Below are 12,957 nucleotides of genomic sequence, written 5' to 3'. Positions count from 1 at the left end.
GAGGTGTGAAGTGGCCTGGCTTCACACAAAGGAATGTGCTTGGGGGAGAGAATCTCCCCTCAGCAGATGTGGAAGCAGGAAGGGGGAGGGCTGCCAAACTGGTCTTCAAAGGCAGGGAAGGACATTTGGAGCACCCAGCAACACCCCCACATCCTGCAACCCCAGACAATTAGGTGCCCCCTTAATCAGATTAGGAGAGGGCAGAAGAGGGGTGTGTTTATGATTTTTAGCCACACCAGTGGGTGGGCTCAGCCAGATCTAACCTCCAAAAATCATATTCAGCCATGTTGGATTTTTAGAGACTGTTGCCTTCTGGGATGGATTTTTGCCACACTTCCCAGGAAGTGGTCATCACAGGGGGACGACCCTGTACCTGATTGGAGAACCAGGACCCCCCTGCTTTTCACCCAGGAGCAAGGATAAAAGTGGCTGACCTGCACCCACACCTCAGATCCCCACCAAATTTCTACAAGAAAGAACTCAAGGAGAAGAAGGACTGCCCTGCTGGACCCCTGGCCTGCACCTGGACCCTGCACTCAGAAGGACTGCACCAGCTGCACACTTGGGCTTCACCACAAGAAGGACTTTGCCTGGCTTCAACTGGTTCAAGGAGGGACTCCCTGTTTGCTACAGGTGAAAAATTGCTATCCAGAGTCCCCTGCACCAACTCCTGAAGAAAAAGTGACCAGCTGACCACTGTCCAGTGGCCAAAAAGGAGTTTGCGCCAGGTGCATTCTGGGAGTTGTAGTCCGCACCCCCAAGGACCATCACAGAACTTCTGGACCCTTGGGGTGAGCTTTGGACCCCAAAAGAACCTTAAAAATACATCTGGGTGAAGCCCCAGAAGTTTGGAGAAAATTTGAGAATTTTTGAAAAAAAGCTCCAGAGAGGGACCGACTCGCCGCGGAAATTCTGGCCGGCTTGCCTCAACCGCGACCCGGCCTGATTTTGTGGTTCGTCCCGGTAAAGAAAAACTTCCCGAAAAAGTGACAAAGTCCGAAGGTAAAAAGTTGACCGGGACCTCCCAGCCATCGTATCCGAGAAGGGCTCCATAGACGTCGGATCAAGATCCAGGTTTGCCCCGGTCGAAGGATTTTCATCTCGAAAAAACGACTAAGTCCGAAGGTAAAAATCACCACCGAGGAAACCAGCATCGCGTATCCGGAGGAGAGTTCCAGGAGGTCGGATCCGACTGGCAGGTTCGTCCCGCTGAAGAAAATCTTCAAAATAAAGACTAAGTCAGAAGGTAACTTTTTGACCGAGGCCTCCCGCGACCTGTAGCCGAGCAGGGCTCCATCGCGGTCGGCCTGAAACTTTGACTTTGCCCCGGTCCTGGTGCAACCAGATGACCCGGTTGGCGCTTTTTGTTTCTAAGCGCTAGAAAATAATAATACTTTAAAAATTCATATCTCCGGTTCCCCTGAACCGATTTTATTCGTTTTTGTGTCATTTTAAAGATAAAAATATAAACTATTTTTATAAATTGGTTTTGGATTTTTAAACTGTTTCCTGTGTTTTATTTAATTACTGTTTTGTGATATTTGAATGCTTTACACTCTGTCTCCTAAGTTAAGCCTTGACGCTCGTTGCCAAGCTACCAAGGGTTGAGCTGGGATTAATTTACTGAGACCTAACTGTACCTAATTGGAGGTTAATGGCTTGTTGCTAGGTGTAGGTACCTACCTGCCCTTACCAATAACCCTTTTTCCAACAACCTTAATAACTGAAAGGTCAAAAAATGGAACCAATGACTCACAGCTCGTGAGCTGTAAAGCCACGTTAAGGTACCAACCACTTTACAGGGCATTCACACACCTTTCATATGTGACACACACAAGACCATTCACAAAGCCAGCCGTGAGCATAGCACAACACACATCAACAGTCAGCGCCATTCAAGGGCCCATCACTTTCAAATGCCAACATGACTGACACAGCATTCACATTGGCTGGCGGCTAACGGAGTGTGTGAACTAACATTTGGCTAGCAGTGTGTGTAGTGACCACAGGGTCCCCTGTGCCCTGTGTCATATTGTGTTAATAATATTGACCTCCTTGGAATTTTACTGCAGATATTCAATCAAATAGAATTCATGTAATGAAAAAATATATGCTTCTCATCAGAAACAACATTTATTAGGATGGAGGCATCAAGCCTATTTCAGGATGACTCTTAATCCTGGCACTGATCTTGTGTTTGTCTGTGACTAATTCCATGGATGTTATTTGAGATAAATTTCCAGATATTTTTCAATGGCGAATTAGGAAAAGTCAATTCTTTTTCCCATGAAATTAAGTTAAGTGGAAAAGCCATACTAGTCAAACACAAGATGAGGAATGTGCCAATGACCCTCTGTCAATAAATGTCCCTGTTATTAGATAATATGTGCAAAGATGGAATAATTCAACCTATTAAATCCTCTCATCGGGTGTCTTCTATTGTTTTAGTTAAAGAAAACTGGAGATTTAGGACTATGTACTGATTGAAGATCTCCAAACAAGCAGATCTTAGTAGACCATCACTCTATTCCCAAAATTCAGGACATTTTTTAAAATGGTTAACGTTTTTACGCCCTTAGATCTCAAGGCAGTGTATCACCAGATTGACTTAACAGAAAATTGTAAACATCTTACCACTTTTGTAACACCTTGTGGGGTATTTTGTCACCTATTTATGAAATTTGGTTTCGCTTCCGCTGCTTCTGTGTTCCAGAAATTAATGGATTGTTTTTTGGAAGTATGGAATGAGTAGGAGCTTTTCAGGATGAGGTCATCATTTTTGCTGCCACCATTCAGGAACATAATTACATTCTTACCAATAAGTTGGCTGTTTTACAAGACAAAGGCCTTATCCTTTAAAGAGACAAATGTATACTTTTATGAAGTGGAGCTGAATATCTGAGTCATTCTATTTCTTCCAAAGAATTAGTCCTAGAGATGTGCTTCTAAAAGCCACTATGGATGTTCCCATGACCGAATCTACCGAACAATTATCATCTTTTTTAGGTATATGTAAATATTGTGACTGATTTTTCTTCACACATTGTTGAACTGCAGAAACAGCCTTCATTGATTAGTCAAACCTGTCTTGCATAATATAGGACTGGGCCAATGTAGACCTGATTATGTCTACTTAATGAGGGTGTAGACTCGCTTACTTTACTGAAGAATGGGGTGTTCTATGTTCTTATGTATGTTCGCATGACATTTCAGAGCCAAGATAACATTATTTGACTGATGATAATAACATAGTGAAAGCTAGCATGGTCAGTGCTAATGCATCAGTGTCAGCAGTACTAGTGTAAACCATAACATGTCAGTCACTAGAACTGTCAGTAGTTTCAATGCAAACCACAGTATGACAGTAAGTGTACAAGCCTAACCAATTAAGATAAAATCAATTGTAGAACTACCAACTTACAATGCTGCCTGCCTGCCAGAGTAATGACCTTCAGAGGTGTTGTCTCTTGTCTGCCCATCCTATTTAGAGTGGATGCTCAGGTGGCAAGGTTCACTGTTCATCACCGCCAAGTAAAACCAGGTAAAACCTGGTAGCAAAGGACAGTGAAAACAGTCAAGTGACCCCCATGGCATGGGAGAATATTCTTAAGTTGAGGGGTTGTTGTTTTTGTCATTTGTCTACCCACCCTATTTAGAGTAGGCAGCAAAATGGAAAGTCTTCACTGTCCAGACTAACAGCAAGTTATTACTCCCCATCACTGTCAGGTAAAACCAAGTAACACCTGGTGGTAAGGGACACTGAAACCTGTAAAATTACAGCTGCTCCATAGGTGAAAATGGCCATGGCAAGGGGTCATTGTTGTTTTACATTTCCAAAATCCATATCTCACCTAGGGATTTTGTTTTTGAAAATGAAAAAAATGGAAAGGTTACCTTAAACCCACATCCTGGAGCCATCTGCCAAACTTTCTTTGTCTTAAAACAAACCGCCTGACAGTGGTTCCTAGAATTGCAAAAGATGTCTGTTGGGCCAGTGGACATTTCTAAATTTGCGGGGGTGTAGTACCCACAAAATAGCAAAAGTAAAGTGCTCCACCATGGCAACTGTATATAATCCATCCAACAAACTCTAAATCAGGCCCCAAGCCTGCTTACTGGAATCAGTAATCCACTACTACAGAGGTAGATATGCGACCTATGTGAATGTCAGCAACTATACCACCAGTAAATACTCAAGTATTTCATTTTCTATAAGGCCAATCTTCCAGATCAAGCTCTAGCAGCTCTGAAGCATATCTATCAGCATTTTTTTTAAAGTGTAAGCCTTGGTAACCTTGACACCACCATTGCCATTACTGCCAGTTCAATCTCTAGAAACATTCACTCACACTGCCATTACCAATAGTGAAAACACGGTTATGCCATCCCATAAGGTCTTGCACCACAGTACAATTTTTACAGTCGATGTTCAGTACCACCAATAGGAGACACTAGTCCAATCAACAATAATGATAATACCACCAATTTAAGTTTGAGTGTCTAACTCGCTCATGGAGTGACAGTGCACCAGTTACTCATGATTCAGTGCTCTGTACCAGATTTACAAGCCTTAGTAACTGGGTTGGCGTTAGATTTTGGTGCTGCCTCAGGTTTACGAAAACTCGTAAATCTGGGGCAGCATCAAAATGCACGGGTGTTGATGTGGAATGCCCACAGCAACACCCATTGCACGGCCCTTCCACACAAAGTGCTGCGTGTAAAGGGGCTGTATTTACAAGGTAGCGTTAAGCCACAAAAACTGGCTTAATGCCACCTTGTAAATTTGGCGCAGGGCAGAGCACCACCGGAGCTTTACCTAAAGTGATGCTCCGGTGGCACTAGCGGCTCTTAAATATGCCCCTTAGTGGCTCAAACACCATCTGTGTTGGTACCACTAATAGAAACCTTTGTAACTCAGGCCCTACTGGTGAATCAGTAACATGGTACATGGCTATAAAACTCAGTCACTATCATTACCAGTACTGAAAACCACAGTGTCAGTGCCAGTACTGCAAGGCTTGGACATGAAGTTACAGCCAGTGTCAGTACCAACAGAAAAGTTAGTCATTTGGGAACTTATTAAGATTCTGTCAGATGAGATACTCTGTCAAAAATATGAAGGATGTCACTGTTCTGCCAGTGCATTATAGTCTATTGCATTTGTAATACAGCAGGCAGGATATCAGTCACATTTTGACAGAGTATCCCATCTGCCAAAATCTAAATAAGGTGCTTCATCTACCTTTGCATCTTCATCATCCTGGCAGATTTTGGCAACACTGGGACCATCAGTGTCAGTACAACCAACTCAAACTTTAAAAATATCTAATAATGACTTTGTAATTCAGAACCAGTTAGTGGCTGTGAAAATTCGGTACAGCTCCCGTCACCTCTAGGGGCAACATCAAAAGTTGCTTAGAGGGTAGCTTTTCTTGTAGATGCAGCCATTTTTTGCTGCAGCAGAGAAATAATTCTCTTTAGTTTGTATACAAAAAGCTATGAATCTTCAGCCAATATATTTACACACTTGTGCAGTTCATTTTTGCACTGGAATTAGCCAAGATGTTCTGATTTTACTAAAGGTATGAACAAAATATACTTATAGAAGATTTCAGCTAGCCCTCTTCATTTGTTGGTCTATTGAGGTGCCATTCACACGTCTCCTCTGCCCACTACAGCATACAGCATTGGGCAATGGCAGGGTTACACTACTTCAAAGATGAGCCAACTTCACTGTGAGTGACGGCATTCTGCCCTTTCACAAGGAGCTCATCCCCCAGCAAAGTATTTCCATTAAGTGCTAGGTACTAATAAGGCAATATGTGCTTTTGTGAGACAAAAATATTTTTGCTTATAGTCAATTGTGTTCATTAAGATTGAGGAAGGCCTGGCAGCCACCCCAATAAAAATGTTTTGCAAAATCATGACAAAAATAGCATTGACAGAATAATTGCTTGTTTTGAAAGGTTCCTGAGGTGAACAACTCAAAGCTCTCCTGCCGAATCATACTCCTTGTAAAAACTGCTCGTTCAATGCATAGTAGGCCTAGTATTAAAACATTTTTCCAAGCATCCCATCTTTAGACCACACTAATAAACTACATGTAATCCCTCCATTAACATTAAAATCTTTTCACATGTCTTAATATAGGAGCGCACAGATTTAAAGAATAGAGCATTACAATTATTACAGTGGTGCCAGTGGTTAATTTGAGCCGGTGGTTTCTGGGGCCATATGTACGAACACATTTTCCCATAGACACAGAATGGGCAAAACTGCTTGCTACATCTGGCCCCTGGTGCTTGGCACCAGCCATAAATTGTCAACACTGGCTCTAGTGACAGTCCTCCACATGAAGGTGCTGTCTGTTAAAATTTTCAGATATGCAAAACAGTGTTTAATAAGTCAATAAACATTAAACATGAATAATACCTGTCGCACACACCATTAGTATAGTTTTGGGTGGCCTGGAATAGTTTGAATTGTAATGTTTGTAGCAGTGTGATGGTTAGTACTTGTGTGGCTTCTGTCATTGGCAGCGATGGCAGGGGCAACTGGTGGTGCAGGCTGCAGTGGCCTCCCAAGAAGGGTCTTGGCCCACACTTTTACAAATTAAGTGCTGGGTGGTACGTTACAAACTAACGTTAATCTAAACAAAATTCTAAACAAAAATCAAATATGGTGAATCAGGGTCCACACTCAGGTTTACACTTATATCTCAGCTCTAGACATAGGGCCTGATTACAACTTTGGAGGTGGTGTTAATCCGTCCCAAAAGTTCTGGTAAAGTGACGGATATACCACCAGCCGTATTACGAGTCCATTATATCCTATGGAACTCGTAATACAGCTGGTGGTATATCCGTCACATTTGGGACGGATTAACACCTCCTCCAAAGCTGTAATCAGGCCAATAGTGTGTAAAATATTGCCATTGGACCCCCATCCCTATTTGCAGTTTTACAGACATCAGCCCTCTCACAGCTCAGCTCTCACAGTGTACCGGAGCTCAGCAGATTTCAGGTTTAGCACAGGGGCATCACAGTGTGCTCACAATGCACCTAAGACTTGACTGATGTTGGAAAATGGCCTCTCTGAAGGGTCACCCCAAACATTTTGCCTTCCTCCTCTTCTTTTTCTGACCTCATTTTTGCTGGCTTTAGAACTCTGGACATTTTAGCACTGTTACCAGTGCTAAAGTGTATGTGCTCTCTCCCTAAAACGTGGTAACATTGGCTTATAATCAATTGGCATATTTAATTTACTAGTGGGCCTGCAGCACTGATTGTGCCACCCACATAAGTAGCCCCTTAACCATGGCTTAGGCCTGCCATTGCAATGCCTGTGTGTGCAGTTTCACCTCCACATCGACTTGTTATTTAAAACTACTTGCCAAGCCTTAAACTTCCCTTTTTCTACATATAAGGCACCCCTAAGGTAGGCCCTAGGTAACCCATATAGCAGTATGCTATGTAGGTAAAAGGCAGGGCATGTACTTATGTGTTTTACTTGTCTTGGTAGTGATAAGCTCATAAATTTGTTTGTGCATTCCATCCAGACAACAACAAACACAGGACACTCAGTCACATCTGCATTCATCTGCATACTGAATGGGTCTTTCTGGCTGGAAAGGTGGAGGGACTCACACTTACTTTTCAAAGTCCAGTGGCCTGCCCTCACACAAGGGACTGATAATCCCCCACAGGGACCCTGGCAGACGGGAATGGGAAGTTTTCCCCCACTTCAAAGGCATTTTGGGTATATAAACTGGATCTCTGACCCCATCAAACCAGACGCTCTCAACTTGCAACTGAATTCTGTCAAAAGATTTGCTTGGCTGCCCAAAGGACGCATCTGGACTGCTTTGCTGAGAAAGACTGCTGCCCTGCTGCATGCTGATCTCTGACTGTGCTGGAAGGACTCTGCCTTCCCCAAGAGTGCTCTACAAGGTCTTAGATTGAGATTGCCTCCTTTTCTGAAGTCTCAGGGAGAGCAAAAACATCATCTTCTGGCTTATAGCTAGTTTCCCGACTTCAGAGATGCGTAGACATCACTGCATGCAATGCCCACGGCCTGCAACACAAGTCAGACATTGCTGAAACACCACTGACGTCATGCAGGGTCATCGCAAAACTGCGAAGTCGACACACCATGTCTTGACCAACCGGATCCAGCCACCCAGCCAGGTCACCAGGGATCGACCCATTGCCAATGACACTGCATCAGCGCCTCCTGCAACTGGACGGAACCGACACCTCGTCTCCACCTGCCTCGCACTGCGGAACTGACACCTCATCTCCTCGAACGCCGTAAGGGACTGATGACGCACCGGCTCCAGCATCGCCTCTCCTCCCTGCCTCATGTAACATCCTTGTTCTTCATTTTCCAAAGGTACTGTACCTGTGGGTCCATGTGACTCCGTGACCGGCACTTGTGGTGTTGGATTGTTGGGAATGACTCCGTCAATGATGTCATGATAGTCTCAGTTGTAGCTATTGTGTTTTTAAGTGCTTTAGTGGGACTTAGGCCCTCATTCCGACTTTGGCGGGCGGCGGTCGCCGCCGGCCTGTCGGGAGCCGCCAGAATACCGCTGCGCGGTCAAAAGACCGCCGCGGTAATTCTGACTTTCCCGCTGGGCTGGCGGGCGGCCGCCTTCAGGCCGCCCGGCAGCCCAGCGGGAAAGAGGCTTCCACGAGGAAGCCGGCTCGGAATCGAGCCGGCGGAGTGGAGGCTGTGCGACGGGTGCAGTGGCACCCGTCGCGTATTTCACTGTCTGCCAAGCAGACAGTGAAATACTTGTAGGGGCCCTCTTATGGGGGCCCCTGCAATGCCCATGCCAGTGGCATGGGCACTGCAGGGGCCCCCAGGGGCCCCGCGACCCCCCCTACCGCCATCCGATTCCCGGCGGTCGGACCGCCGGGGACAGGATGGCGGTAGGGGGGGTCGGAATCCCCTCGGCGGTGCAGCTAGCTGCGCCGCCGTGGAGGATTCAATGGGGCGGCGGTACACTGGCGGGAGACCGCCAGTCCTGCCGGTCCGACCGCGGTCTTACCGCCGCGGTCGGAATCCCCATTGGAGCACCGCCGGCCTGTCGGCGGTGCTCCCGCGGTCCTCCGCCCTGGCGGTCTTTGACCGCCAGGGTCAGAATGACCGCCTTAATCTTTAAAAATTCATAATTTTGCCTGTGTTCATTGCATTTTCATAGTTTAAACAGTATTTTATTCCGATTAATATTGTCAATTCGTCTAAACCTCTGTGGTGTATTTTTTTCATGTTTTCACTGTGTTCTTTTAGAAGTTCTTCACAAATACTTCACACACTGCATTCCAAGTTGAGTCTGACTGCTCAGTGCCAAGCTACCAGAGGGTCGGTACAGGAAAATTTGGATTGTGTTGTGACTTAACCTGACTAGGATTGTGGTCCCTACTTGGACAAGGGTGTATGTATACCTCTGCCAATTAAAGCCCCATTTCTAACAACAGACTATTCCACCCTTCGCCTCAACGCTTGTGTCCAGCTACCATTGGTGCAGCAGGTGCAACCGGGTCTAGAGGTGGAGGGGCCCAGTCTGCCTTACACCAATTGATATTATTTCAGAGGCTGCCTGTTCTGCTTTTGTAGGGGCTTGGCTATGTTTACTTTTCAGGTGGATGGGCGCAGAGGAAGTAGAGGATAAGGGAACAATAAAGAAGAGAGAGGAAAAGGATGAAAGAAAAGGAGAGGATGAAAAATGGGGAAAACGTGACAGAATGGGGGAAGGATCTAAGGATGAGCAAGAAAGAGAAAGGAGATTAGGATGAGCAAAGTGGACAAGGGAACAGAAGAGAAAGAAACCAAAAATAAAGAGAGAAGAGTGGAAGAAGAGGATGGGTGAGCGACAGAAGAGGGGAAGAGAGAGACTGAGGAAGGGGATAGAGAGGAGAGCATTTAATGGATCAAGGCAATGTGAGAAGAGCAGGGCAGAGATAAGGGGATAAGAAGGAAAGACGAGTAGAATGAGAAACCTAGAGATCTGTAATTTACAGTAGTGTAGCAGGTGCTGTGACAACAGGGCCCTGGTGTTAATGGATGTGCTGCACCTCATTTATTTCAGTTTTTAAATACCAACTGATGGGTCTAATTTTAATGCTTCAAATGGGGCCGCTTAACCCTAGGCTACATGAGTACTCGTGTCCTACTAGTCCAGCAGTGGATCGCCCAAGCATGTACTGCAAGTCTTACTGGCAAACTTGCGTGCTGTTCCAGTAATGACGGCCCAAGCCAGACTGTCAGTGCTCTACACCATTGCAATATACAATGCTTCTGTGGGGGCCTCAGTCATAAGCTGCAACACTTCACACCAGTGACACCCCAACAGTTGTGTTCATGCAGCTTACCGCAGAGAAGCAGAGCACTGTGGTTTGTCAGCACTGGCTCTCCTCAGAGCACCATCGCTGAACTTCACAGCCGGCTTGTTATCCTGGGATGTGGCACTTCTCATAAAGCTGGGATAACAGCTGGATCTCAAGATGCACCCACCACAATTGTTCTAATACTGGGATATTAACAAAGAGGCAAAATATTGAACCCAAAGCATGCCCTGCATCCTCCTCTACTGTGCCACAACTGTACCAATACACTTCAATTATCATCAAGAACCACAAAATGAAATACTAGACTTGAGACCACATGCTTCTCTTACAAAAAACACATAACCCAACAACAAGTATTTAAACAGCACCTGGATGGAGGCGAAAAGAGCTACGAATCCAAGTATCAGGCAGCAGAACAGCAGGTTGAATATTGAGAACACCAGGTAATCTCTCTCTTCGGTCTCCCTGATTGTGTTCATGGTGGTTGTGATAGCTGGCTGGGTGGTCACCACCGCACCCCTCTTCTGATAATGCACTGCATGGGGTAGACTCATGCCAGCATGCTCAGGGTAGGGGGGAGGAGGGTTCGTTGGCTGGGCAGTCACCTCCTTCCCATTCTTGCTGCTGCTTGTGGAATCTGGTGACTTGTTATCAGCAGGCTGAAAGGAGGTAAGAGGTGGGATTAATGATTGGGTGTTTGCCGCTGAATTCTCGCCACTGCAAGTGGAATGTGATTGTTTGTCGCCTTCATGGTAGGTACAAGGTAGGTCCACTGGGCGGGTCGTCATTACCACATTATCATTGTTGCAGTTTATGACTGCCCGCGGAATTCTGTCAGCTTTCTGAGAGTAGGTAGGAAGCAAGTTGCTGATGTTTGCAGCCTCCGAGTAGTCCACAGGTGGAACAGCATTTGGCCTGGAGCCACTCTCACAGCTAGGAAGAGAGTTGTTGGTTGATTTTCCTGGGTTGTTTGCATTGGATGAGTCTTCATGCATCTGCGTGGTCATCCAGGCGGGAGGAGAGGTCATGGTTGGTGATCCCTGCTTCCTGGTGGAGGATAGGTATGGTTAAGAGTTTGCTGACAACAAAAGTCAATGTTTAGCTTCCCTGGGGTTGTTGCAGTAGATGGCTCTCCGACAGTTTCTCCTGACTGAGATGAAGGCTGCCAGAATGTTCTGTGTGGTAAGGGTTTGCGAGATATTTATACACACCTAAGGAGCGGTTCTCACATTCTTTCTGTTTCTGGTAAAGCCATCGCCCCAAGGAGGCACAACTTCAGTTTGAGTAAGTACTGGTATTCATGTCCGAAGTTACAGTTTGCTGTTCCTGGTAATGAGTCACTTCTGAACACCTTACTTGAGAGAGGCCGTTCCTTTTTCTGGTCTAATTGCAGTAGGTTCTGACTAAGGTCCCTAGGCTCTGTGGGTCTGCAGTTCTCTCAGGGGCACAGACTATTCACCACAGGTCTGTTTCTGCTGTCTTTACAATGGCTTTGATGTGAGTGACTTTTATTGATATAAGATACCAAGAAAAGTGTGCTGCAAAACCACCATAAAGTAACTACTAAGCTTTAATAAAAATGTATGTGAATATATGAATAAAGGCATATAGCTTACAGGGAAAATGTTTTAACTCCCGGATGAAATATTGCCATCTGCAAATGCATATAATTTTTCCTACGAAACCTTCCCAATGGGCATATTCTATTTAACATGTTTATATTTATAACCTAAAATAAAAATGTGTTACTGCAAAGAAATATGAAAAAAAAAAACGAATTATACGACAAGAATGCTCTTTGTGGAAACAAAAACAGTGAAAAAGGTTTTCATGCGGAACTGAAAGAAAAGAAAACAGATGGTGTTTTTTTACGGGAAATGTGGCTGTTCGCATGGGACTGGGGTTAAGGATGGCTTTTCTCGGCCCAGAATTAAGAGCGTCTTTGTTCTATAATGTGGGTTAAGATTTGTAAGGCTGTTTGCAGTCATCAAGAAATTGATGTTTCATTCAGAAAAGGTGGTGAGAGCCTTCCCCTATTGAAGGTCATCTCTGTAAGGTATGTGTATGTTAAATTATCTTAAAAATTATCATTATCTGACTGTGTTCTTAGTTTGAATCAACTAAAGAAGTGTATGTTAAGCAGCTCATTGCTAAGAATGTCCCAGGTTTTGCGTTAAAGTAGGAAATGTTTTATTTTCGCTGTACTTTATTAGATTATCGAGATTGTATGCCACACAGCCATTTAAAATATTCCTAATTAAATATATGGGTGTATTCTTATCTGCTGTGTTTTTTTCATGCAGGCACCCAGTGCAGCTGTCATATTTAATACAATATTAACACGTTGAACCATTTATGGAGTTATATACTACATGTAGTAAAATATAAAACATTCCACATATTTTTTTGTGCCGCATGATGCCGCAGTCAGTGTCACACAATCCCGACACCACGTGAAGTTCCTCAACCCCACCCCAGCCTCACTATCCAGGAGGGACATGTGGAGCCTCATCTCCAAACAATGGACAGACACAGGTGCCCTGCTGCAAAAGATTGTGTTAGTGAGGCATAGGTGATGACGCAGAAACGAAGGTTTTACATTTAT

The 12,957-nt window shown here is 44.8% G+C and overlaps 1 protein-coding gene across 1 annotated transcript in view; it reads right to left on the bottom strand.

Annotated features, from left to right (window-relative positions):
• Positions 1-11,525, bottom strand: part of LOC138246512 (uncharacterized) — a 54,692-nt gene extending 43,167 nt beyond the window's left edge. The window contains exon 1 of the mRNA XM_069201162.1: positions 10,721-11,525. Coding sequence (XP_069057263.1) covers positions 10,721-11,380 — 660 coding nt within the window. The 5' untranslated portion in view covers positions 11,381-11,525. The remainder of the gene's footprint in view (positions 1-10,720) is intronic.
• Positions 11,526-12,957: the final 1,432 nt, after the last annotated feature.

This window comes from Pleurodeles waltl, chromosome 7 (assembly GCF_031143425.1).
Source record: "Pleurodeles waltl isolate 20211129_DDA chromosome 7, aPleWal1.hap1.20221129, whole genome shotgun sequence".
Lineage (NCBI taxonomy): Eukaryota > Metazoa > Chordata > Amphibia > Caudata > Salamandridae > Pleurodeles > Pleurodeles waltl.
Note: the sequence above shows the minus strand (reverse complement) of the source record. Positions and strands in the feature narration are given on the sequence as shown.